Below are 26,059 nucleotides of genomic sequence, written 5' to 3'. Positions count from 1 at the left end.
TGTAACAAAACACACAAAATGTTAGATTTGAATCATTATCGTGAAACCTTTTATTAATGCAGGATGCCTTCTCTTCATAAGCACACACAGACATCAATAACTTAACATATTTCTATCGTTCAGTGTAAAAGTCATGTCGGTTGTTTTTCCTCAAAAGTTTGCATTAAATATTTTTAGGAACCTCATGTTTGTTCTGCGTGATCCTCTAAAAGCTGACCAGCGCTTTCTATGCAGTTGATTAACCAATGAGCCACGAAAACATCCAGAAAATGTTAGATCTTGTTTAGACAGTGTGAGTAATGTGTCTTGGCATGTGATTGATTGAAAGAAATACGGATGACCTCGCTGTGTAAAGGTTATTTACCGCTGATTTGGCATAGCGCTCACCTTGTGTGAAGGCTGTTATCTAGAAGCACAGTGATGCTGGGTTGAATGAACGTGTGGTCATTATAAACATGCAGGATAAAACTGGAGCTGCAGCTGTCCCAGGCTTTAGGAAAATGCAACAAAGCAAAGCAGTCAGGAAACGGCAACCTGGTGTCTGAATATATATTGATTTGGCAATGTAATGCGCCAATATTTATATTACCCAAGCTTATCGGTATAGGCATGTTGATACAGCCATGGTAATGTCTCTTTAAATGTTCTCTAGGAAAATCACACAACTATTGTTCTATCACACTGCATTCTAGTACACTTCATAGGGGACACTAATAAGTCACTTTGTGAGTGTGTTAACATCATAGTGCTGTACAGTTTCAACTGTGGGTCAAATGGCCCCATTGCCTTGTGGGTAGCTAGGGATAGCATAAGGCTATGGGAAACAACCCACACAGAAACATCAGAGCAGAGTCCCAAAGGCGGTTTCTTGTCTTCAACACTGACAAAGTTCCGACAACTTCTGCATCTCCGGTTGTCTTGACTATGTCCTGCTGCTGGAATTAGATGAGCTTGGACAAGAGAGTACGGATAAGGCCGTGCAAGTTATCTTCACTTCAATCTAAGTCACGCACAAGTCATGACAACCAGTCACTAGCTTATTATAAGTCCAGTGGCGTTGGGAGAGCGGCAATGTCCAACTCCGATTCCAAAAAAGTTGGGACAAAGTACAAATTGTAAATAAAAACGGAATGCAATGATGTGGAAGTTTCAAAATTCCATATTTTATTCAGAATAGAACATAGATGACATATCAAATGTTTAAACTGAGAAAATGTATCATTGAAAGAGAAATTAGGTGATTTTTTTAAATTTCATGACAACACATCTCAAAAAAGTTGGGACAAGGCCATGTTTACCACTGTGAGACATCCCCTTTTCTCTTTTTACAACAGTCTGTAAACGTCTGGGGACTGAGGAGACAAGTTGCTCAAGTTTAGGGATAGGAATGTTAACCCATTCTTGTCTAATGTAGGATTCTAGTTGATTCTTAGGTCTTTTTTGTCGTATCTTCCGTTTTATGATGTGCCAAATGTTTTCTATGAATGAAAGATCTGGACTGCAGGCTGGCCAGTTCAGTACCCGGACCCTTCTTCTACGCAGCCATGATGCTGTAATTAATGCAGTATGTGGTTTGGCATTGTCATGTTGGAAAATGCAAGGTCTTCCCTGAAGGAGACGTCGTCTGGATGGGAGCATATGTTACTCTAGAACCTGGATATACCTTTCAGCATTGATGGTGTCTTTCCAGATGTGTAAGCTGCCCATGCCACACGCACTAATGCAACCCCATACCATCAGAGATGCAGGCTTCTGAACTGAGCGCTGAAAACAACTTGGGTCGTCCTTCTCCTCTTTAGTCCGAATGACACGGTGTCCCTATTTCCATAAAGAACTTCAAATTTTGATTCGTCTGACCGCAGAACAGTTTTCCACTTTGCCACAGTCCATTTTAAATGAGCCTTGGCCCAGAGAAGACGTCTGCGCTTCTGGATCATGTTTAGATACGGCTTCTTTGAACTATAGAGTTTTAGCTGGCAACGGTGGATGGCATGGTGAATTGTGTTCATAGAATGTTCTCTGGAAATATTCCTGAGCCCATTTTGTGATTTCCAATACAGAAGCATGCCTGTATGTGATGCAGTGCCGTCTAAGGGCCCGAAGATCACGGGCACCCAGTATGGTTTTCCGGCCTTGACCCTTACGCACAGAGATTCTTCCAGATTCTCTGAAGCTTTTGATGATATTATGCACTGTAGATGATATGTTCAAACTCTTTGCAATTTTACACTGTCGAACTCCTTTCTGATATTGCTCCACTATTTGTTGGTGCAGAATTGGGGGGATTGGTGATCCTCTTCCCATCTTTACTTCTGAGAGCCGCTGCCACTCCAAGATGCTCTTTTTATACCCAGTCATGTTGATGACCTATTGCCAATTGACCTAATGAGTTGCAATTTAGTCCTCCAGCTGTTCCTTTTTTGTACCTTTAACTTTTCCAGCCTCTTATTGCCCCTGCCCCAACTTTTTTGAGATGTGTTGCTGTCATGAAAGTTCAAATGAGCCAATATTTGGCATGAAATTTCAAAATGTTTAACTTTTGACAGTTGATATGTTGTCTATGTTCTATTGTGAATACAATATCAGTTTTTGGACAACACCAAATCAGACAGACCAGGAAGCTGCACTGCACTTATAGCAAGGGGATTAGGTTGATATAATGTGGCTATTGCAGCCTTATCCGAAACCCATCTTGCAGAGGAAGGACAACTCACAGAAGACAAAAGTGGCTACACTTTCTTCTGGAGTGGACATGGTGTCAGGGAGCATAGGGAAGCTGGAGCTGATTTCACCATCAAAACCAAAATGATACACAACTTAGCCAGTCTACCTAAAGGCATCAATGATTGCCTCGTGACAATGCACTTGCCTTGGTGAGAAACCAGCGTGTTACACTGATTTTAGCATGTATGCTCCTACAATGACCAACCCTGATGATGTCAAGGACGAGTTCTACCAAGAGCTAGACTCGCTCATCTCGGACATCCCTGAGGTTGGTAAAACTCATCATACTTGGTGACTTCAATGCCAAAGTTGGAGTAAATATCAAACCTGGGAAGGTGCAATAGGTAGAAATCGTGTTGGAAAGTGTAACAGCAATGGTCTCTTACTCCTGAGGACCTGTGTCATGCATGACCTGCTTATCACCAGTATGGTATTTCGTCAATCAAAACAAAACCACCTGGATGCATCTGAGATTGAAGCATTGGCATCTCATAGACTACATCAACAAGATATCTGATCAGCAGGATGTTCTCATAACTAAGGTTGTGCATGGCACAGAGTGCTGGACTGATCACAGACTGGTCATCTCTTAGCTAAACCTCCACGTTCAACATAAACGTCGACCCCAGGGGAAACATGCACCAAAATGCATTAATGTCTCCAAACTGAAAGTAGGGAAGAACTCCACATGCCTTGCAGAATACCTCCACGATAAACTTGCCGAACTACAAATTGGCAATTCAAGTGTCAAGGACGACTGGAAAACATTTAAGGACACGGTTCAGTCTACTTCTTTAGAAATCCTTGGGCCCTCCACAAAGAAGCATCTGAATTGGTTCACTGAAAATGATAATGAAATACAATAACTACTTTCAGAAAAACACAAGCTTCACATAGCTCACCAGCAGGATCCTAAGTCAAATGCCAAAAAAGCATCATTCACAAGTGTCCGCCAGGCTGTTCAAGAAAAACTGCACAGCGTGCAAGACACCTGGCTCAGGGACAAGTCTACAGAAATAAAACAATTCGCAGACATGCATGACTGGAAACGCTTCTGTGATGTACTAAATGCAATATATGGTCCTCAGTCATCCAGTTCATCCCCACTCCTAAGTGTTGATGGATCCTCACTGATCATTGAGCATGACAAGATCCTAGACAGATGGGCAGAACACTTCAATTCAGTTCTTAACTGCCCATCTACTATAAACGATGAGGCCATAGAATATCTCCCACAAGTAGAGACAAATGAGAACCTTGCCATTACACCACCATCCAGGAGGTAGAGAAAGCCATTAGCCAACTTTCCTGTGGGAAAGCACCGGGCTTAGATTCTATACCGGCTGAAATTTATAAGGTGTGTGATTCCACACAAAGAACCTACATGAATTTTTTTTTTTGTATCCTTCTGGAACAAAGGCACACTGCCACAAGACTTCAAAGATGGATCCATTGTCCATATATTCAAGCGTAAAGGCAACAGACTGTGCTATGAAACCACAGAGAAATTTCTCTCCTCAGCACCACTGGTAAAATCTTTGCTCGGCTGATGCTCAACTGCCTGATTGACTCTCTGGTCAGAGCCCATTTTCCAGGTGCACAGTGTGGTTTCCGTGCTGGACATGGAACAATTGACATGGTGTTTTCCGCAATGTCAGTTGACACGGTGTCTCTTGACATTGACATGGTGTTTCTTGGCATTCAAGAGAAATGCCAAGAGCAGTATCAAAATCTTTACACCACATTTGTTGATGTAACACAGGCATTTGATACTTCATGGCAGACAGTGGAAGATCATGGCTAAGTTTGGATGTCCTGGACAGTTCATCACCATTGTCAGTCAGTTTCACGACAACATGATGAATATGGGATCCTAGATAATGGTGAAGCATCTCCAGACTTTCCAGTAAGCAATGGTGTCAAGCAAGGGTGCATTCTAGCACCACCATTGTTCAGCATGATGATGTCTACCTTTCTGACTGATGCGTTCAACCAGGATGATCCAGGAGTCAGCCTCAGATATCGGACAGATGGTAAGCTCTTTAACCAAAGATGCTTAAATGCCGTGACCAAGGTCAAGACTATCGTCATTCGTGATCTGCTATTTGCTGACGACTGCGTCTTAAATGCCAATTCAGAATCACAGGTAGTATTTTATGGATCAGTTCTCCAGAGTATGTGACAACTTTGGCTTAACCATAAGTACAAAGAAGACCGAAGTAACGCACCAGCCAGCACCGGGAAAGCAGTATACTGAACTATCAATACAAGTGCATGGATGAGATCTAAATGTTGTAGAGAAATTCATATACTTAGGCAGTACCTTTTCAAGAGCAGTGCATGTAGATGATGAGATTGATTGATTGATTGATTGATTGCAGAGTAGCAAAGGCCAGCACTGCCTTTGGAAGACTCCGTAACAATGCCTGGGAGCGTAAAGTCATACATCACCTGACCAAATTACAGGTCTACAAGGCAATTGTCATTACAACCTTGCTCTATGCATCTGAAACCTGGACTGTTTACTCCAGACATGCAAAAAAAAAAAACAATTTCCACATGCCTGCACAGACTAAGTAACATCAAGTGGCACAATAAAATACCAGACACCGAAGCTCTAACACTATAAACCTCCCATCAGTCTACACCATGTTGCAGCGCTCTCAAGTTCACTGGGCAGGACATGTTTGTCACATGCCTGATACAAGACTTCCAAAGCAGCTTCTCTATGGAGAATTATCGTCTGGTAAAAGAGCAGTAGGTGGTCAGTGGAAAAGGTTCAAGGACAGTCTTAAGGTCTCTTTTTGAAAAACTTTGGAATCTGAACAAATTCGTGGGAGAGCCTGGCTTATGACTGGTCTTCTTGGCATGTTGCCATAAGCAAAGGTTCCAATGAAGCAGAAGCCAACTGCAAAATGGAGTGCCAGAGGAAATGTGACATATGCAAGACAAGAGCAGTAAGCATGCCAACAGCACCAACAGAATATAGATGCCCAAATAGTGAAAGATACTTCCTTGCCTGGATTGGACTTATGACCCACCTCAGGACTCACAAAAAGCAGTTAGCTACTTAATGTCATGGTCATCTTCTCAGAGTGATGGACAAACACAACACATACAGTTTCACACAGCAAACATCCATTCATTCCATCCATTATCTGTAACTGCTTTATCCTGTGCAGGGTGATGGGCAAGCTGGAGCCTATCCCAGCTGACTATGGGTGAGAGGCGGGGTACACCCTGGACAAGTCACCAGGTCATTGCAGGGCTGGCACATAGAGACAACCATTCGCATTCACACCCACGGTCAATTTAGAGCCACCAGTTAACCTAACCTGCATGTCCATAAGAAAGGAAAGTATGGTGTGTGTGTGTGTGGGGCACAGAATCACTATTGACTCATACTCTCACCAGCCACTTTAATAGGAACTTGTTCTTGATTCTAAGATTCCTGTTCTTGGCTGGCAGGAGTAGAACCCAATATGGTCTTCTGCTGTTGCATGCCGAGATGCTTTTCTGCTCACCATGGTTGTAAAGAGTTGCTATATCCTTCCTGGTAGCTTGAACCAATCTGGCTATTTTCCTCTGACCTCTCTTATCAACAAGGCGTTTCCACCCACAGAACCGTCGCTCACTCGATGTTTTTTTTGTTTTTCGCACCATTCTGTGTAAACTCTAGAGACTGTTTTGTGTGAAAACTCCCAGGAGATCAGCAGTTTCTGAAATACTCAAACCAGCCCATCTGGCACCAACGCCCATCCCACAGTGAAAGTCAAAGAGATCACAATTTTTCCCATTCTGATGTTTGAAGTAAATATTAACTGAAGCTCTTGATTTGTATCGGCATGATTTTATGCATTGTGCTGCTGTCAAGGGATCGGCTGATTAGAGAACTGCATCAGACAGCAGGTGGATGGGTGTATTTCATGCTGAACACAAAGTGGAATACTGGTATATAAAATCTTAACAAAACATACAGACATAGATATGTTGCTTACGGGTAAATTCTCATTTTCTAGGCTAGTTGTTTGTGTATCAGCTGTCAGCTACACATCTGCTTATCTTTACATGGTTAGGTTTTGGAAGCTCAGAGCCTCATAAATATTGCAGTAATATTTTACTGTTTAATCTGAAACAGGTGTGCTTTCTGGTTAGATGCAATGTTTTTTGCTTGTGGACAAAGATCTGCCTGTGAATGCACTCTGTCATTTGACAGGGTTTGCAAACTTTCATATTTCTCTAAGCAAGCTTCCATTGAGAGCTTATTTAAATGTCAAAAGAATATTATAGTAGATTCTGGTTTACATCAGTCAGTGTTACATCATCAGTTAGTCGTGTCACGAAACCTCGAGTCCGAGTTCAGTCTCGAGTCCCCAGTGTTCAAGTCCGAGTCAAGTCCAAGTCATTAAAGAAGAACTGAAGTCATTTTTAAACTTGCTTTATTTCTTAATTAACGTGTTATTCATTTACGTTTTTGGTTTTAGTAACCTTATATCGTGACTCGTCTTGGCAACTAATTGCAATTAAATATTATACTTATCGGCCTATTCGGTTTTTAGCCATGTTGAATTTAGTTCGTTAGGCGTCGCTTATCCACGCGATCTTCACTAGACTTGTGCGAGACTTCGAAACGTGAAGTGTTAGCCAGGTGTCCGTGCCGCCATTTTGAAAACTGTTTTCCAAACGAAATATTGAACAAAAACGAGTTTAAATGACTATTGCTGCCTACTTTTTTCAAACTTTCCTGATTACTATCAAAACAAACAAAACTTCCGGCTTGATTATGTCAGCATTCGAAAGAGGACTGCCAACGCTGTCTTTTGACAGTGTTGGCAGATGTTGGTCACTTTGATTTCCGCTGTACGTTTTACTTCCGTCCTACGATGTCTCGCACAGGTCTCAACGAATCTTGTTTATGGCCATTGCTTTGACATATATGGATTGATATATTACAGAGCATATTTCAAACACTCATAACTTGCCATAGCAGTGACAAAATAGCTATCAAAAATGCATTCCTATATTTAATAAAATGAGAGAAATAGAATTTTGGTAATAAAAAAAAAATTTGCGTTCAGTTCTTCTTTAAAGGGATAGTTCTGGATTTTTGACATGAATCTGTATGGCATCCCCATCAATAGTGTCGTGCAAACACACTGACTCACCCCTGACAGCATCCTGTGAGTCCAGTTCTTGTCCAGTTTTGGTCCAGACGAAAGTAGTCCGGCAAGTTTGTTGGGGTCACGAAAGTAAAACGTTTTTCGTCTCAAAACAGTACGTGTTCAAAAGAGTGATATATTTGCATCACAAAACCGTTGCTAAATAAAAAGTCAGACCTCGAAATCGCTTGGCACTATTTTCTCTCCCTTCTTATCACTGCGCGCTGCCGCCAGGTGACAGCGAAACGCAGACCCACTAAGCTGGTGGGAGACCAAGGCTGCACTCTATCCACGGCTTACACACGTGATGGCACGGAGGGTGTGTATAGTGGCAGCATCTGTCCCCCCAGAGAGGATCTTTTCAAAAGCAGGACAGATTATAACTGAGAGGAGAAATAGAATCAGAATTAACTAGTTAATTGCAGCAATTAAAGGAATAGGTAGGAAAAGGAAGGCACAAAGACACCGCGCAGCGCCTGAAAACGGGTTTTCAGGCGCTGCGCACCCGTTTTCAGGCGCTGCGCGGTGTCTTTGCGCCTGCAGCGGTGCTTTGCCTGTGCTGTGGCTGAAAATAGTTCCAGATATAAATTGGTCTAGTAAATCCCTTCGTGTTAATTTGCATTGATATGTGTACTCGATGTGAATGTACAAGTCATGAGAAATAATTATAAAAAATCTTCCGAAAGAGCCGGCTCCTTATAGTAAGAAGAGCCAAAAGAGCCGAAATTCCCATCACTAGTAAACAATGAATGAAACAGCCGTGGCTGTCACCTGGCGGCAGCGCGCAGTGATAAGAAGGGAGAGAAAATAGTGCCAAGTGATTTCGAGGTCTGACTTTTTATTTGACAACGGTTTTGTGATGCAAATATATCACTCTTTTGAACACGTACTGTTTTGAGACGAAAAACGTTTTACTTTCGTGACCCCAACAAACTTGCCAGACTACTTTCGTCTGGACCAAAACTGGACAAGAACTGGACTCACAGGATGCTGTCAGGGGTAAGTCAGTGTGTTTGCACGACACTATTGATGGGGATGCCATACAGATTCATGTCAAAAATCCCGAACTATCCCTTTAAAGAAAATTTCTCGAGTCGAGTCCACTATTGATCCGAGTCGAGTCCGACACAAATGATACAGCTGTCACACACGCACACTCTCTAAAACACATTGATAGCTTGAAGTTCGAGCTTCATGATTGAAGTTGGAGGTTGTTCCTGTCGTCTCTTCGATAGTTCTTCTACATATGGAACACATAGCAGTGCATTTTTATTCTCACTGCATGAGAAGTCTGTATAAGCAAAGTGGACAATCCTAGGGCCGTTCTCTCCAGGCATTTTAGTGCCATTAACGTTAGTTTGTTCCTGAGCATGGCATATGAACAGGTGAATGTGCATTCTCTTGCACGGAATCAGTATTAAAAAATTAATGTAGATATAAATATCTTATGTCAAATTATTATGGCATGTTACAAAAAAATAAAGAAAAAATCCGAGTCCTCGTCTCCAGTTTACGAGTCCAAATGCAGTTAATGCACGAGTCTGAGTCATCAGTGCTGAAGTCAAGTCATGAGTCCTTAAAATTATGGCATGAGTTGGGCTCGAGTCCAAATCCTGGACTTGAGTACTACAAGCCTGATGTTAGTTGACGCAGTGAGCTCATTATTTAGTTGTTAGAATAAATTTGTGTTTAATGATCACCATACCTCAGGTTCAGACTTTAACCCAGTCAGTGAACAAGAAGATCCTGGTTATGCAGGTTATATAACCCTGTTATACAGGGCTTTTTTTTTTTTTTAAATAAAAGCAGCTCTATCACTTCTACTTGAAGATATTTATTTCCATAAAATAAAAAACTGATTTTTGATTGCCTGAAGCTTATGCATTGTGTTCTTGCAGGTCTGTTGTATTCACCCTTGCTCTTCTATCAAAACTTTTCTTCTGTCTTAAAAATGAAACAGTGGGAGACGGAACTGCCTGAAAATATTTCTCAATAATCAGAGTTCTGAGTTAAAAGTTACTTCCTGCAGATTGATTACACTGTCAGATCTGTCTGAATCACATATTCATGCACAGTGCACCAAGAGATGAGTATAACAGAGTCAGGGCAACATGAGCAGCTTAAAAGTGTTGATGTCAGTTCAGTAGGACATGAGACTAAAAAAACCACAGACAGACAAAACATCTCGGCTCAAAATCAACTCCATGATCTCATCTCATTATCTCTAGCCGCTTTATCCTGTTCTACAGGGTCGCAGGCAAGCTGGAGCCTATCCCAGCTGACTACAGGTGAAAGGCGGGGTACACCCTGGACAAGTCGCCAGGTCATCACAGGGATGACACATAGGTGGGGTTTACATTAGACCGTATCAGCGGATCATCAGATTAACGTTTTTAAAACGATTAGTGTGCACACAGCAACACCAATACACAATTCGTGTGCACACAGCAACACCAATACACGGATACGCTCGGCTCCGCAGGCATCCTGCGCTCCAAATCACCCTGCCCTGAACAGCGAGTGCCCTCTGGAGGGTGCGCACTCCGGCCCTGCGCAGCTCACACAGCGCGCGAGCTGTGATTCGGGACTGAGCCGCTGTGTGTGTGATCCCAGCGCATATCGGGCATGCGCGTCACTTACCACTTGCAAGTGGAAGGATGGCAAGCCTAAAGACAATCATAACTACACAATGGGCAGTATTTGCAGTATTTTCATACTTTTATACTCTTTAATGAAAGGTGATACAAGGCGGAAGTCCGCGCCGTTTTTCAGCAGTTGCGTCACATGACCAATGCCAGCGAATCAGGAAGGTGGACGTCACAGTAACGTTGTCCAATGACGACGCCAGCTAGAGCTCAGCACAGCGTATCCGCATATTCTCAATGTTTACACACCACCGGATCAGACACGATCTGGATTGAATACGTGGACCCTGGCGGATTCCCGTTTCCCGGCGTTTCCAGGCGTTTTAATGTAAACGGACAGTGCATCCGCGAAGAAAACGAGACCGATACGGTCTAATGTAAACTTGGCCATAGACACAGACAACCATTCACATTCACACCTACGGTCAATTTAGGCCCTGTCCACACGGCAACGGATTCCGGTGAATCCGATACAATTGTTTATCGTTTCGGCCTGGCGTCCACACGGCACCGGCGTTTTGGGGCACCCAAAACGCAATCTTTTGAGAACGGGTTCCAGAGTGGAAAGACCTGGCAACGGTGCCGTTGCGAAGTCGTCTGGATGAGTAGAACGGATTTGTTTACGATGACGTCACAACCACATGACTGTCAGTGCTTCACGCTGGGTAGATGTGTAACGAACTCGATGCGAGTTGTCAACAAATCCTATAACTTGGTTCATGAAACGCGCTTACAAAATATTTTCACTGTGAATATTTATTGTGTAATGGTGCAAAGTGAGAGAGAGAATAGCCCTTAGGGCAGAGTCAATCCCACCAGCAAAAATGGGGGAAAAAAAGGAGCGATCTCACCTCTTCAGATGTTGGTTTAAGTCCTACAATACATTCCTCAAAAAGGGCGTAGAAGAACAAATTAATCCATCAACTTGTAGCATTCAATTTATTCCGGACCATTACAGACGCCGCCTTCCGCGTAGAATCATACGTCATCCTCGCCGCCATATTGGATGGGTCAAAGCGGAGAATAAAGATGCCTCATTCATGTGCTGCGTTTAACTGTACCAACAGGTTTACCGTCCAAACGAGATCACATGGGATTACCTTTCACAGGTGAGACTGGAAAAATACTTTTTATTGTATTTGGTCATTATAATGTAATTTTACGAACAGATTTTTCTGACTTTGTGGCTAATATGAAGTCTCGCGCATAATAGTTTATGCGTCCTTACTGCTTCTATTGTTCTGGTGTCTCCGAAGGGACCGTCTTACAGCGCCCCTAGAGGTGTGGCATGTGTATTGCATCGTTTTCAGCAAGCGTTGCGTTGCCATATGGACCTGATATTTTACTGATAGTTGCCCATGTGGACGCGATATTTTTTTAAATAACATCTCGTTGCCGTTGTCGTGTGGATGTAGCCTTAGAGTCACCAGTTAACCTAACCTTCATGTCTTTGGACTGTGGGAGAAACCGGAGCACCCGGAAGAAACCCATGCAGACACGGGGAGAACATGCAAACTCCACACAGAAAGTCCCTCGCCAGCCACAGGGCTCGATCCCGGACCTTCTTGCTGTGAGGCGACAGCGCTAACCACTACACCACCGTGCCACCCAACTCCATGATGCACTGTAAAAATATTTAAAAGTCTAGCAATAGCAAGTGATCGGGTAGACCTCAAAGGTGCAATAATCAAATATTTCAGCTGTGTAATGAATGAAAATCAGAAAGTATTGCAATGGCTTCAGAGGATTTACTCTCACATTTAAGCCCCAAGACCAAATGCTAACATCTTGAGAGTACAAGGACTAAGTGTTTTGGAAACACAAGCTTTACCAGAGGGAGGGAATGGAAGGGAAAAAAGGAACAGCTCCTGATCATGCTACTTCATCTGTAAAAGATGACGGGATGGAATTACTTTGCTTTATTCTCCTTGACTGATGATGTGAATGCAGACAACAATAATCCTGAATTCCACAGAAGCATCTTTACTGCCCAGATCCGCCCAAATTCCTCAAAATTGAATGCTGCCATAACTTACAGGAGGATAATGAGCTAATATCGTTAGTCAAACTGAACTAAAAGGGATTGGCATGGTGGTAGAGCAGGTAGCATCACCCTCTTGCAGCTCCAGGATTCCTGGTTCGATCCTGAACTCAGGTTAGGAGTCTGTATATATGTGGGTTTCTTCTGGGTTCTCCAGTTTCCTCCTACCTCCCAAGGACATGCCAGTAGGTGGATTGGCAACTTTAAATTGACCTTAGTTGTGAATGATTGTGTGTGGTGTCCTGCAGTTTATTGGGTGTGTTTCTGCCTTGCTCCCAGTTAAACAAGACCGTTTTGTTTGTTAATTGTTCCAGTTACTTGTGGTTCTTTGAAATGGGATATTGCGCATAAAAAGCCCATCATTTCTATTTAATTACCCAGTGTAGAAAGTGTTGAAGGCGGCATGGTGGTGTAGTGGCTAGCGCTGTCGCCTCACAGCAAGAAGGTCCGGGTTCGAGCCCCGTGGCCGGCGAGGGCCTTTCTGTGTGGAGTTTGCATGTTCTCCCCGTGTCCACGTGGGTTTCCTCCGGGTGCTCCGGTTTCCCCCACAGTCCAAAGACATGCAGGTTAGGTTAACTGGTGACTCTAAATTGACCGTAGGTGTGAATGTGAGTGTGAATGGTTGTCTGTGTCTGTCAGCCCTGTGATGACCTGGCGACTTGTCCAGGGTGTACCCCGCCTTTCGCACGTAGTCAGCTGGGATAGGCTCCAGCTTGCCTGCGACCCTGTAGAACAGGATAAAGCGGCTACAGATAATGTGATGAGTTGAGAAAGTGTTGAAGAGAAACATGAATCCTTTATGAATGTTGTAAATGAACGATCACATTGGGTGAAATTTGGCACAGTTATGACTGGGTCATTAATGTCATGTTCCTCTCAGCTGATATATTTTTTTTTTTTATATATTCCTAAAAACACCTTCCAAAATGTAATGGTGTAATATTAAATGGCCAACTTGAAATTCCTGTGGTAAACAGTGAGTCTTTGGAAGTGCAGAGACTCCAGAGGTTTCTGAAAGTTCCAACCTGAAAACTCGGTGTGTTTTCTCCATTTACGAACTCCATCCAAATAAGAAAATGTTACATTCCACTTAGACCAGTGAGACCTCAGAGTGGTTTGGTATTTTGCCTTGCTTTGACGCACATAATTAACATGTTGAATTAAGTGCAATTGATCAGAAAACATAATCAACCTTGGAATACTTCAGCCCTCCAGGACATCAGTTTGAGAACCACAAAGTACACTCATTAGAGCAAATTTGCTGTCCGTTTTCTTGTATTTGGCACATCTGTAAGAAACAGCTTTAATTCTGTTTGTAAAATAGAGAGCCATGTACACTAGTGTGCTCTGGTACAGTCTACACCTTGTTTCTTTTGCAATAGCTTTCCTGTACTGTTGCGTAAACTGCTGTGATCCTAAAGGAGCTTGACATGAAAACACAGAAATCCAAGGGGGAATCAACTTGCTTTTGGAACAGCAAAGCTCTTCAACATAAAGATTTTCCTGCGGCATAAAACTCTTATAAAGTTCTAACTTCCTTCAAAAGATTCCAACAAGAGGTCCTCACAGAATAACTCGCCGTAATCCAAGTGCAAAAAGAAAAAGTCAGGATGATATGTTGAAATTGAAATTAAAACTGAAAACAATGATTTGTAAATAATCCTTGACCTGTATTGCACTCAAAACAGTACAACAGCACATTATTTGATGTTTTACCTCATTAATTTTATTGTTTGGTTTTTTTTCAAAATAAAGATTTTATTTCAAATTTTAATTCTTGCAGCACATTTAAAAAGTTGGGACAGTAAAGCATTTGCTACGTCAGGGATTTTCAAAGTGTGGGAGAGTCAGCGCCCCCCCCCCCCCCCAGAGAGCAAATAAACAACAGCGCCCCCCCTACAATTTTTGTTGTTGCTATACTTAATGTTCCATTCGTATTTTTAAAAAATGGTTGTTGTACACATTTTTTTTTCTTTTACACATTTTAAACATCTGTGCTTTTTAAAAACATCTTTCTTTTTACACATTTTAAACATCTGTGCTTTTTTTTTTTAAAAACATCTTGTTTTACACATTTTAAACATCTCATAGCATCGTTAGCTAGCACCTCTTGGCAGACAACATACTATGGCAGTGGAGCATCTTCAGATCCAGTCCATGAAAATCCAAACTTTAAATAATCGTGGTCATACTTCCTTCTTTTTTTGCTTGGCCCAGACTCTGTCTCCTCACTCACTGTAGCTTTAGGTACTAAAAATCGATCCATTTTGTCTCTGGCAAAGGCTAGCTGAAGTTCGCTAAATGTCCGCAATAGTAACTTATTCTGGTTTATTTTTCCTCACGTTGCCCCCCCCCCCCCCCGAAGAACTCTGGCGCCCCCTAGGGGAGGCGTGCCCCACACTTTGAAAAGCCCTGTGCTACATTATAATGTTGCCATTCCTCACAGCACTTAAAAGATGTTTAGGGACTGAAGACACCAGGTGATGAAGTGTTTCAGGTGTTATTTTGGCCCATTCTTCCTGCAAACAGGTCTTAAGGTGTGGAACAGGACGGCGTAATCATATTTTTCATTTCAGAATTAACCACACGTTCTCTATAGAGATCTTGCAGTCACGTGACCGGAAAGTACACAACCCCCATCATGTCGGTCAAAAACACCGCTGAATACTGCTGCACTCGTGTACAGAATGGATCAATTTCAACCGATGGACTACACAGCTCATTTTTCTAATGAACAGATAACTAGATATATGTCTAAAATAAACGATCTACAGATTTGTGACCCTTATGGCTTTCCGGACGGAGTTTTCACGACCGGATTTTGAACTGCCAGCGGAATACCCGGACGTGTATGATTATCTCATCAACTTTCCCTCGCTGTTCAGTGGTGAAGCACTGCGTGCTTATAAATCTCTGGACAGTTTTCTTTACAGAAATTCAGGATTTGTCAGCGACTCAGATGTGGCATCTTGTAAACAAGAAAATAATCCTCATTGAATGGGTAAGTCACTTAAGTATTGAGTATAGCACTGACCAGCCGATTATAGAATAGAATAAGGTAATTCCAAATCGTCCGTCTTGTTTACATGGATCTGGCATTGGAGAGGTAGAGGCTTGGCAGTGGAGGTTTGAGTAGCTGTTTTCTGAGCTTAGTCAACAGGCCGGCTCTGTAGCCTCGCTTTTGCTTCCGCTCCCGGCGCCGCCTCCTTCGCTTTGCTTCCAATAACAATCCACGGAGACCCCGCTGGTCTCGCCATCTCGTCCGGAATGTTGTGGGTTTTTTTTTTCTCGTCCGGAATGTTGTGCATGCGATGGAAATCGCTACAAACCGTCATTTTCTGCTGGAAACCAATGTCCAGTAAGTCCATACGGTTGTAGTGGATATTGAAGTCCGGTACAGACGAACAACATGCAAAAATACACACAAAAAACATAAAAAACGTGCACAGGTAGGGAGAGCTTGTAGCCGCAGCCGTTGTAGTAGAATTGTATATAGTAGGGTTTTCCAGAAGAAAAGAGAGAAGTAAAAGCAGAAGTAGAAGGCGGAATATGGCGTTTGACCGACACGATGGCGTCCGTCACAATCTGGATCGGCTGTGACGTCACATGCAAGTGCTCCATTTGGGACAGAGGGGACAGGCACCCTCTTCTTCCACAGCCATGCCTTTGTAATGTGTGCAGAATGTGGTTTTGCATTGTCTTGCTGAAATATCCCTGGAAAAGATGTCGTCTTGAAGGCAGCATACGTATATTGCTCCAAAATCTCAATGTACTTTTCTGCATTAATGCTGCCATTACAGAAGTGTAAGTTACCTTAGCCAGGGCATTTACACAACCCTATATCATGAGAGACCCTGGCTTTCGGACTAGCTGCTGGTATCAGTCTGGATGGCCCTTTTCATCTTTGGTCCAGAGCACACGGTGTCCATTTCTTCCAAAAACGACCTGGAATACTGATTCTTGTGGCCACAATACACATTTCCACTGTGTGATGGTCCATCCCAGATGCCTCCAAGTCCAGAGAAGTCGATGGCGCTTCTTGACACAGTTAACATAAGGCTTCCTTTTGCGTAGTAAAGTTTTAACTGGCATTTGTGGACGCAGCTCCATATTTTAGCGCTTGACAAAGGTTTGCCAAAGTAATCCTGAGCCCATGTGATTATCAGCTATAGATGAATGATGGTTGTTGATGCAGTGCCACCTGAGGGATCGGAGATCACGGGTGTTCAGCTTAGGCTTGTGCCCTTGCCCTTTATGCACTGAAATTCCTCCAGATTCCTTGAATCGTTTAGTGATGATATGCACTGTAGAGGGTGAAATATCCAAATCTCTTCCTATCTTTCTTTGAGGAACATTTTGTTTTTGAACGTTTCAATAATTTTCTCACGCATTTGTTGACAAACTGGAGATCCTTGGCCCATCTTTGCTCCTCAAAGACTAGGCCTTTCCTGGATACTGATTTTGTACCAAATCATGATTATAGCCATCTGTTGACATCACCTGTCAACAGCATTATTTAAATGTTTTACCTCATTACTAGCCCTAAATTGCTCCTGTCCCAAATTTATTGGAATGTGTTGCAGGCCTGAAATGCAGGAAGGGATGTATATTAATGCTTTCTTTTTTTTATTTGCATTTTTCATATCATCCCAACTTTTTCTGATTTGAGGTTGTATATTGCCAACACACACTTTCTGTTTATTTGGGGCATCTGCAATGCAGGTTGTTGTCTAAGAAAGCATAATAGAGCAAGCGCATCAATATAAACTGGAGATTTGTCTTGCAATGGAACTACTGTGAGCCGCTTTAATATTAAATATTGCTGTATCCAGTCCATCCAGGTGATGCTTCCATCATTCAGAAACCGATAGCGGAGCTCCTGCGTGGGCCGAAGGCCTGCGCAAGCGGAGCCCCATAGGCATAGAGTATGGATACATAGAGTTGTTTTCTGATGGTTTCGGTCCTGTGCGTGCGTGCCTGCCACCATAGGAAACCCAACAGCTGAGTAGTGAGTAACCCCGTCAAGTTGTTTTCTGATGGTTTCGGTCCTGTGCGTGCGTGTGTGCCTGCCACCACAGGAAACCCAACAACTAGTGAAGTGAGTAGTGAAATGTGAAGTAGAGTAGTAGTCGGGACAGTATAGTAGTGAGTAACTTGTCACTGTTGTCGCCCGACATTTTGTACAGCATAAGGAAACAGTATAGTAACTATAACGGTAAAGAAATAAAACAAAAGAGGCTGGCTATGATGTATAAGAAAATTCTACAACCCAGAAACAGATGGGAGCTCTGCTTTTAGGCAGTGCCTAAATCTATATATTAACACCTATTTAGAAAAAAATTAAAGCTCCACAATGAGGATGGATGTAAAGTAAGAGGAGGAAAAAAATCATAGCAGGAGGAGAAAGAAATGTAGTGAGATCTAGAGCGATAGATGGGAGAGGAAGAAAAGGAAAAGTGTTCTACATCAAATATCCAGCTGTATTTACACTGTCTGTGGAGTGCTCAGTAGCCATCACATTCCTTGCATGCATGCTGTCTCTGCGCTGCTTTATGTTGATGGTGTTCACTTTTAATCAAGGTTAGAATCCTCAAACCCACTAGACCAAGCTGAAGGAGTCGCTGAGTGCTAATGAGGGCTTTTCCAGCTTAGTGCAACATATCCTCCTTTACCTCCTCATCACTCATTGTTAAGCAAAGCAGGATGCATAAAGGAGCACTGCTGTTGGACTTTCAGCCCAAAAGAGAATAAACGTTTGTGGTGTTAGCATTGTATGTGCATTTTATCATGGGCTTTTATTTTTATATGCGTTTTATACAACTGTGTTATACTCATTTGTAGTTTCATTATGTGGTGTTAATGTTTGATATACATACTGCAGCAATGTAATGACTTAGAAGAAATGGAGGCAACAGGCCAGCATACAGGTAACTCCAGAATTATTGATGCCCTTAAAAGAAGAAGAAAAAGAAGCCTTTATTTATCACATGCACAGATTAAGCACACAATGAAATTTAACCTCTGCATTTAGCCCATCTGAAGCAGTGAACACACACACAAGCACGCACACATACCCAGAGCATTGGGCAGCTACACTACAGTGCCCGGGGAGCAGCTGGGGGTTAGGTGCCCTGCTCAAGGACACTTCAGCCTAAGGCCACCCCATCACCCCACCTAACCGCATGTCTTTGGACTGTGGGGGAAACTGGAGCACTCGGAGGAAACCCATGCAGACACAGGGAGAACATGCGAACTTCATACAGAAAGGCCCCTGTCGGCCACTGGGCTCGAACCCAGAACCTTCTTGCTGTGAGGCAACAGTGCTAACCACTGCACCATCGTGCCACCCAAAAATGTGAGCAAAGAAAAAGTTTAAAAATAAATATCACACAGTGATGTAAATTTTCCATTCAGTTGGAGGAAATGCCTTTCTTCTAACAAAAAATTGGTCATATCTTTTCTTAATACATGAAAAAATATTTGGTACCCCAAAGAGTATTCAGAAAGGATGAATGCAAGCAAATTATTTTCCTCAGGGGAAACCCACACCAGAGAAATTTAAAGTAGTTTAGAATTTTCTCTAGAAAATCTATTTGGCTTTGACCAAGTATGAAATTGCATGTGTAATTTGGATCTAGTGTTTTTTGGGGAAAAAATTCAGTCAAAATTAAAAATTTTGTGTTGCATAAAGCTAAAACATTGCATGTGTTTTTAAGCATTCTCTAAAGGGTGCCATTAATTATGGAAAGCAGCTTTGTGGTGGTGTCTGTTACACAGAAATGGTGCTACACAAATAAATGAAAGTACATTGAGATTTTGGAGTAACGCATGCTGCCTTCAAGATGACACCAGGGATATTTCAACAAGACAATGTAAAACCAAATTCTGCAAACATTACAAAGGCATGGCTGCGGAAGAAGAGGGTGTCTGTCCCCAACAGAGAATGTGTGGCAAATTTTGAAATAAAAAAATGACAACGATGACCCCATACTGTTGCATACCATACCTTAAAACCTGTTTGCAGTAAGAATGGGACAAAGTAATACCTGAAACGCTTCATTACTTGGTGTCTTCAGTTCCTAAACATCTTTTATGTGCTATGGGCAATAATGGTAACATTACAAAGTTGTAAATGCTTTACCGTCCCAACTTTTTTTTTTTTATGTGTTCCAGTAATCAAAATTGAAGTGTTTTGTTTATTTTTGAAAAACAGTGAAATTCAAATAATGTGCTGCTGTATTGTTTTGAATGCAATACAGGTCAAAGATTATTTAAAAAATTTTTTTTTCATTTTTAATTTCAACATGCCATTCCAACTTTTTCTGATTTGGGGTTGTAAATTTTAATGTAGGAAACAAATCAGATAATATTGGCAGGTATCTTAAACATCAGACAGCCTCAGCAAGGCTTCAGCTTGTGCCCTAGCAGCAACCTCCCATGGATCTGTTCTCTTGATCCAGATCAATCATGATGGTCTCTCTGCAGTCTCTTCAATGTTATGAATGGCTCACCACCTCCTTTCACCTGTGATGCCAAGTGCTGTTCAAAGGCCTCCTTCATTCAATCCTCCCAAGGCACTGTTCGATCCAACATGACCATGATCTTAATTGTTCTGATACCAGGACTATGTCTGGTCAGACTGTGGTCTTGGCAATGTGTTAGAACTTAAGTTGCCTCCTCAAGTCCACCAACAGCTGTCAATCCTGGACTGCACTGCAGCGTCTTGATTATGTTTTGAGTGTTCTCTCTGGCTTTTCTTCAGGTCTAAAAAAGGAAATTGCAGGAAGAGTGGATTTGGAGTTTCTGTTGCTATTGATGGTGACACTACGGATGGTGTCTGCAATGGTCTTCAACACCTGGTTGTGCTGCCAGCGATATTGCCTTTCCACCAACACTTTTGCGCAACTGCTCGATTTGTGCTTGCACGTGCCCCTCCCATGGCAAAGTGGGAATACTGGTGTTTGTCAAGCTCAAGTGGTGCAGGCTGGAAGGGCTAGGAAGGACATCATAAACTGACTCAATCAAGAACTTGATGCGGTGTGGTTCTGCCCGCCATAGGTCAGTCCACCAGATCGTCCTCTCCTCAAATTGTTCCCTTCTAGTCAGTGCACCTTGCTGCCTCATCCCTACTGCTCTGCTGTACCTCGCCCCCTCAGTCTCAACTCTGACATCATCCTAGACTAGCTGGTGATGTTCCTTCCCATAGGCCTTGTCATAGCATAAGGTTTGGGTGGTTCCCAGCCCCGGCAATGCTACTCAAGCTCCTTGGCAAACAGATATATATATATATATATATATATATATATATATATATATATATATATATATATATATATGTATGTGTGTGTCACTTCTTCAAGAAGTGACTGACTCTCCTCAAGTTCTGCAATGGTAAAGATGGAAACCTCATAAAGGAGCAGTAGCTTTTTTCACCACATCCTGCAGCTCCTTAAGAAATGGCTCTCTGAGGTTGAATGCCTCTATTGGTTTGGGGGGGCATATCAATTCTGTGCATTTCCCTAAGCTCTACTATCTAAGAGGGTCACTATATATCTGTTATCACCCAAATGAAGATGGGTTCACTTTTGAGTCTGGTTCTTCTCAAGGTTTCTTCATGTTGTCTTGAAGTTTTTCCTTGCCACTGTCCCCTCAGGCTTGCTCATTTAGGCATAAATTTGTTCATTAATATTTTAATTAATTTAATTAATAATTGAATTCTCGTTACTGAAACAGAAGGTCTCTCTACGTCAACTGGCCTTAAATTGTAGCAGGCAAGTGAGAAATGGTGTTGTGGAGGAAGAGGAACGAGGAACCGTAGCATGTTTTACTAACAATAGGGAAACCATGATTTTTTTTTTTTTAACTCGATGTATATAATTAGATATTAATGAAGTGTATTTTCATAGACTGTGTTAAATCTAATGTTTTTTTAATGTGGAAAATTATGTGTATCTGGAATGATAATCAGTACTGTCCTGTACACAGTCTGACAAGAGAATGTTTGTTTTTATATTTCATCAGTTAAAAGTTAAAGATATCTACTTACCTGGTAGCTAGCTTGAAGGTACTGGCACATATGTTGCTTCATTGAAAATCAAAATTTATTTAAAAGTGTGGGTGGGTGTGAGTGTAAACAGTCCTTCAAAAATGTTTTGGAGGATAAGTGCATCAATCATGGACACTTCAGTTTTCCCACTATTTTATTTTTATTATTATACATGAATATTCAGTTCCTAATTTTTGTTTTGAAAATGCCTATTATTATTATTATTATTATTATTATTATTATTATAATACCCCCGCTCCGGGGGGGCAATACTGGTTTACCTCTGTCCGTCCGTATCTCCATCTGTCCGAAACACCCTTTTTCTCAGCAACCACAAATCATAGCCACTTTGTACTTGGTACCAAACTTCAGCTTGGGGTTCGATACCGTGTATACCGTTTTCAGGTCTGTCGCACATTGACTTCCTGTTTACCAACTAAATGTATTTACGAAACCTATAGGGTGGATTTTGACGCTATTTCAAGAAGCAAAATGCTATTTCAAAATGACAGTTTACCAGGATGCTATGTGAAGTCCCTAGGGAGAACACTGCTCTTTACTTCCTTGTTTCAGGGTTCATTATTTGTTAAAGTCAACATTCATAATAAGTGTCCTATTCCTTCAATTGCTTGCATTCTGATATAAGCGAGAGCAGGGGGTACGTAAGTGAGTAGTAGCTCACAGTTGATATTTATTTATTTGTTTGTTTGTATTTTTATTTTACACTGTTTAAATTAGGGCGGCATGGTGGTGTAGTGGTTAGCGCTGTCGCCTCACAGCAAGAAGGTCCGGGTTCGAGCCCCGTGGCCGGCGAGGGCCTTTCTGTGCGGCATTTGCATGTTCTCCCCATGTCCGCGTGGGTTTCCTCCGGGTGCTCCGGTTTCCCCCACAGTCCAAAGACATGCAGGTTAGGTTAACTGGTGACTCTAAATTGACCGTAGGTGTGAATGTGAGTGTGAATGGTTGTCTGTGTCAGCCCTGTGATGACCTGGCGACTTGTCCAGGGTGTACCCTGCCTTTCGCCCGTAGTCAGCTGAGATAGGCTCCAGCTTGCCTGCGACCCTGTAGAACAGGATAAAGCGGCTAGAGATAATGAGATGAGATGAGACTGTTTAAATCACAACATAACATGCATTCAAACAGAGTTGGACGTAAAGGGAATTTCAGCAGAAAATGCAATAAAAAAGCAAAAATTCATGCCTATGTTGAAATTACTCTTTGTTCAAGGTAGAGCACACCTATTATCTTTATTATGATATTTTGTTATATTACTAACTTGCGTTATATATTTGAAATCATTACTGCAATGGTATTTTAATGGTTTGATGAAAATGACCCACATAGAGCTGAATAAAAATCCAAGGATAACGATGGCAGTTAATGGACTTGTTTAAGGCCCATCAGTGGCTCCCTGAACTTTTGATTGCTGTCACAGAAGAATGCAGACTGAAACCGTTTATTCTACTGGTAACATATTCACTGTGACAATATAGCAGCCCTTTTTTATGATAAAGATATGACTCCATGATGGAATCTTGACACACCTAGAAAGTTGATTAGTCCCTAAAGAAAGTTTGAGTAGGGTCAAGCATGTGTGTAGTATATTGGCTTAGGCCTCACATGGCCCTCAGTGAAAATGTGCATATATGGTAGTGAACTGCACTTATGTGAAAAAAGAAGGTTTAACACATGGTCATGTGAACAGTCTATGTAAGATTGCAGTCATCTGTCAGTGTGTTCACTGATTTACTAGATAACATGTACCGTAGATCATGAGTCATATTTAAAAAGGCATATTTTGAGCAAGAGGTAGGTGAAATAAAATCACAAACTCAATTAGTTGAGCAAGTTACATTGCGGTCTTTAACTTGACACGTCACTTGTGTGGAATGTTGATTTGTTTCCAAAATGTAAGAATAATATTTTGCGTAGTCGCAGCCTGAAATTTCTGAGACTAGCTAAATATGATTTGCATTACCTTATCTGTTTTTACAAGCTGCAGAACTAAACAAATGTGCTCATTTGAAGGCAACTTTCCTCCCTTCACTACGAAGCAGTGCAGTAAGCAGCAGCGTTAGAGCTCGGAGTCTAACACGGACTTTAACTGTTTGTATGATGTGTTTATTTGTTTTTGTTTTTTTAAATTGTAATTATAAATTTCAAACTAGGTGAGTAAGTGGGATTAAACTTTAAACTTGAAAGTAGCTTCCTCTTTAGTAATAAAAGAGAGAATTGCTCAAGAAATGTTGGCAATCAGGTATAATACACCCTGGACATGTGAGAACACGCAGAAATGCTAGAACCAAGATTCCATAAAAATATCTTGTGCTTTGAGTGGCATCGTGGTGCAGTGGGTTCTGATTCAATCCTGAGCTCATGTTACTGTATGTACGGAGTTTTGCGTGTTCTTGTGGGTGCAGTGACTACGTAAGATTGCCCCAGGTTTGAATGTGTATGCATGTGTGTCTTTTGACTGTATTTTTCTACAAATAGTTTTTACACCTTTTTATACTCCAGTAGATCCATGATGCAACTCTGTTGTTTTCATTTTACTCACAGAAATATGGGAGACGTGCAGTTGGTGACAAGTTCTCCAATGTCAAAGACCAGACTGACTTTGGGGAAGGTCTCTGTCCGTGATGAAGCTCCGACATTCACCCTTCCTCCCCGCAATACCCGTGTCTCTCAAGGAGGCACTGCTCGACTTGAGGGCAAGGTACAACTCCACTTAGCCACACACTTCAGATTTCTAGCATTATCAAGTATAATTCAGTTAATCCTCATATCCAGGGCTTTGAACCAGAATTTTTTTCCTATTGGTTCGTTCCGAACAGAAACGGAATTTTAACGTTTCCGGTTTTGGGTTCCACCATTAAATAGACGTTCCCGAACTGGTTAGAACAAAAAAATTTAGTTCCCGGAACGGTTAATTACGTTCCCTGTCAGCTGTCTAACACATGGCTATAAAATTGTCTCTGTCTCATCCAGCTTAAGCCAAATGTAGGCTAATTCTATTACAACCTTCATTAAATAAGACAAGAAATAATTCAAAACAATTATTATTTCAAATGTTGGCGATTTGGATTCTCAGTATGTCTTCCCATCTACACAAACAGAAAAAGTGCCAAAAATGAAAGATAATTCGTTTAGTGTGTTACCAAAGGCTAGTCAGGCCCTATAGAGGGCTACCGCATGACGTCACCGCGCCGCGAGATTTTGTTAGGCGCCATATTGGAAGACCAAGTACACATCTATGCAAGTACATACATACGTAAAACACACTACACCTGAAATGTAGCCAGGGCCGGTTCTGCCCTAATCTGGACCCGGGTGCAACATCGCGCACCCCCCCCCAATAAATAAATAAATAAATAAACAGTCTAAATCAGGACAACCATCACATAACTATAACTATAAACATTTTATATCAACTATTTTAACTAAATGGGCTATCATAAATAAGCCTGCAGGCAGCCACGGCGGGCTGCCTCAGAAAAGTAACCATTCAATGACGCAACTGAAAGCCTGCAGCCACGGCGGGCTGCCTTAAAAAGTAACCATTTGTCCTACCTTAAAACTCGTTTTGCATTTTCTGCCTCCTTTTCTGTATTTTCAACCCTCCGTTTATTTTCTTTCCTTTTCTGAAAACCCGATTTGTGTCCAGACATTTTGTTCTGCTACCAACGAACTAACTCGTCAGGTCTCGTCTCTCGAGCCCGCGATGATTCCCGTGGGAAGGGCAACAATTGATACATTTTTACAAACAGCCAATAGGGAGGTTGCAACGTTCAGGCTCTTCTTTGCTCAGACACTCAGTAATGCACTTACTCACTTATTATAACGTGGAGACGTGATAGTAGTCCACCTTCCCGCTCTCTCCATTCAGTCAGCGAACGTCACACAGGAAGTGAACCCCAGTGGGTCATAGAAACTTGCGCAGGAGAAGAATGACTTTTTTATTTGTAGGCTACGGAAACTTTGAGGAACGAAATAAAAACCGGTATTAACCGGTTACCATTATTTTTAATAAGCGTTTCTGTTCCGGAACATAAAAAATAATAAAGTTTCTGGTTTCGTTTCTGTTCCATGTGAAATAGAAAAAGTTCCCGGTTTTCGTTTTCGTTCCTTGAACTGGTTCAAAGCCCTGCTCATATCCATTTATCTTTGATCAGCTATGAGTGCAAAAGAGTAAATTAAGTTGTCTCACAGCTGCTCTAAACTTTATGAAAGGTGTCAATAATAAGAAAACGATCGTCCTTAAATGGGATTCAAAAGTTTGAGTCTATGAAAGGTGGTTTTATTTATTTATTTATTTATTTATTTATTTATTTATTTTTTAAATTGCATAAGTAATACAAAAAATGTCATTACTGTCATCATCCATTCATTATCGAGACTGCTTATCCGTCATGGATGTGGGGGAAGCTGGAGCTATTCCCACCTG

General features: G+C 41.8%; 1 protein-coding gene across 6 annotated transcripts in view; it reads left to right on the top strand.

Annotated features, from left to right (window-relative positions):
- Nucleotides 1–26,059, top strand: part of mylka (myosin, light chain kinase a) — a 150,963-nt gene that overhangs the window by 8,955 nt on the left and 115,949 nt on the right. For 3 of the 6 annotated variants that reach the window (XM_060929982.1, XM_060929986.1, XM_060929981.1), the window contains exons 1-2: nucleotides 23,976–24,042; nucleotides 24,175–24,331. In XM_060929982.1, coding sequence (XP_060785965.1) covers nucleotides 24,002–24,042; nucleotides 24,175–24,331 — 198 coding nt within the window. In that variant the 5' untranslated portion in view covers nucleotides 23,976–24,001. Of the gene's footprint in view, nucleotides 1–23,975; nucleotides 24,058–24,174; nucleotides 24,332–26,059 lie in introns of those variants that run through there. The other 3 variants (XM_060929983.1, XM_060929984.1, XM_060929985.1) reach the window with 2 other exon arrangements.

Source organism: Neoarius graeffei, chromosome 9 (genome assembly GCF_027579695.1).
Source record: "Neoarius graeffei isolate fNeoGra1 chromosome 9, fNeoGra1.pri, whole genome shotgun sequence".
Taxonomy (NCBI): domain Eukaryota; kingdom Metazoa; phylum Chordata; class Actinopteri; order Siluriformes; family Ariidae; genus Neoarius; species Neoarius graeffei.
Note: the sequence above shows the minus strand (reverse complement) of the source record. Positions and strands in the feature narration are given on the sequence as shown.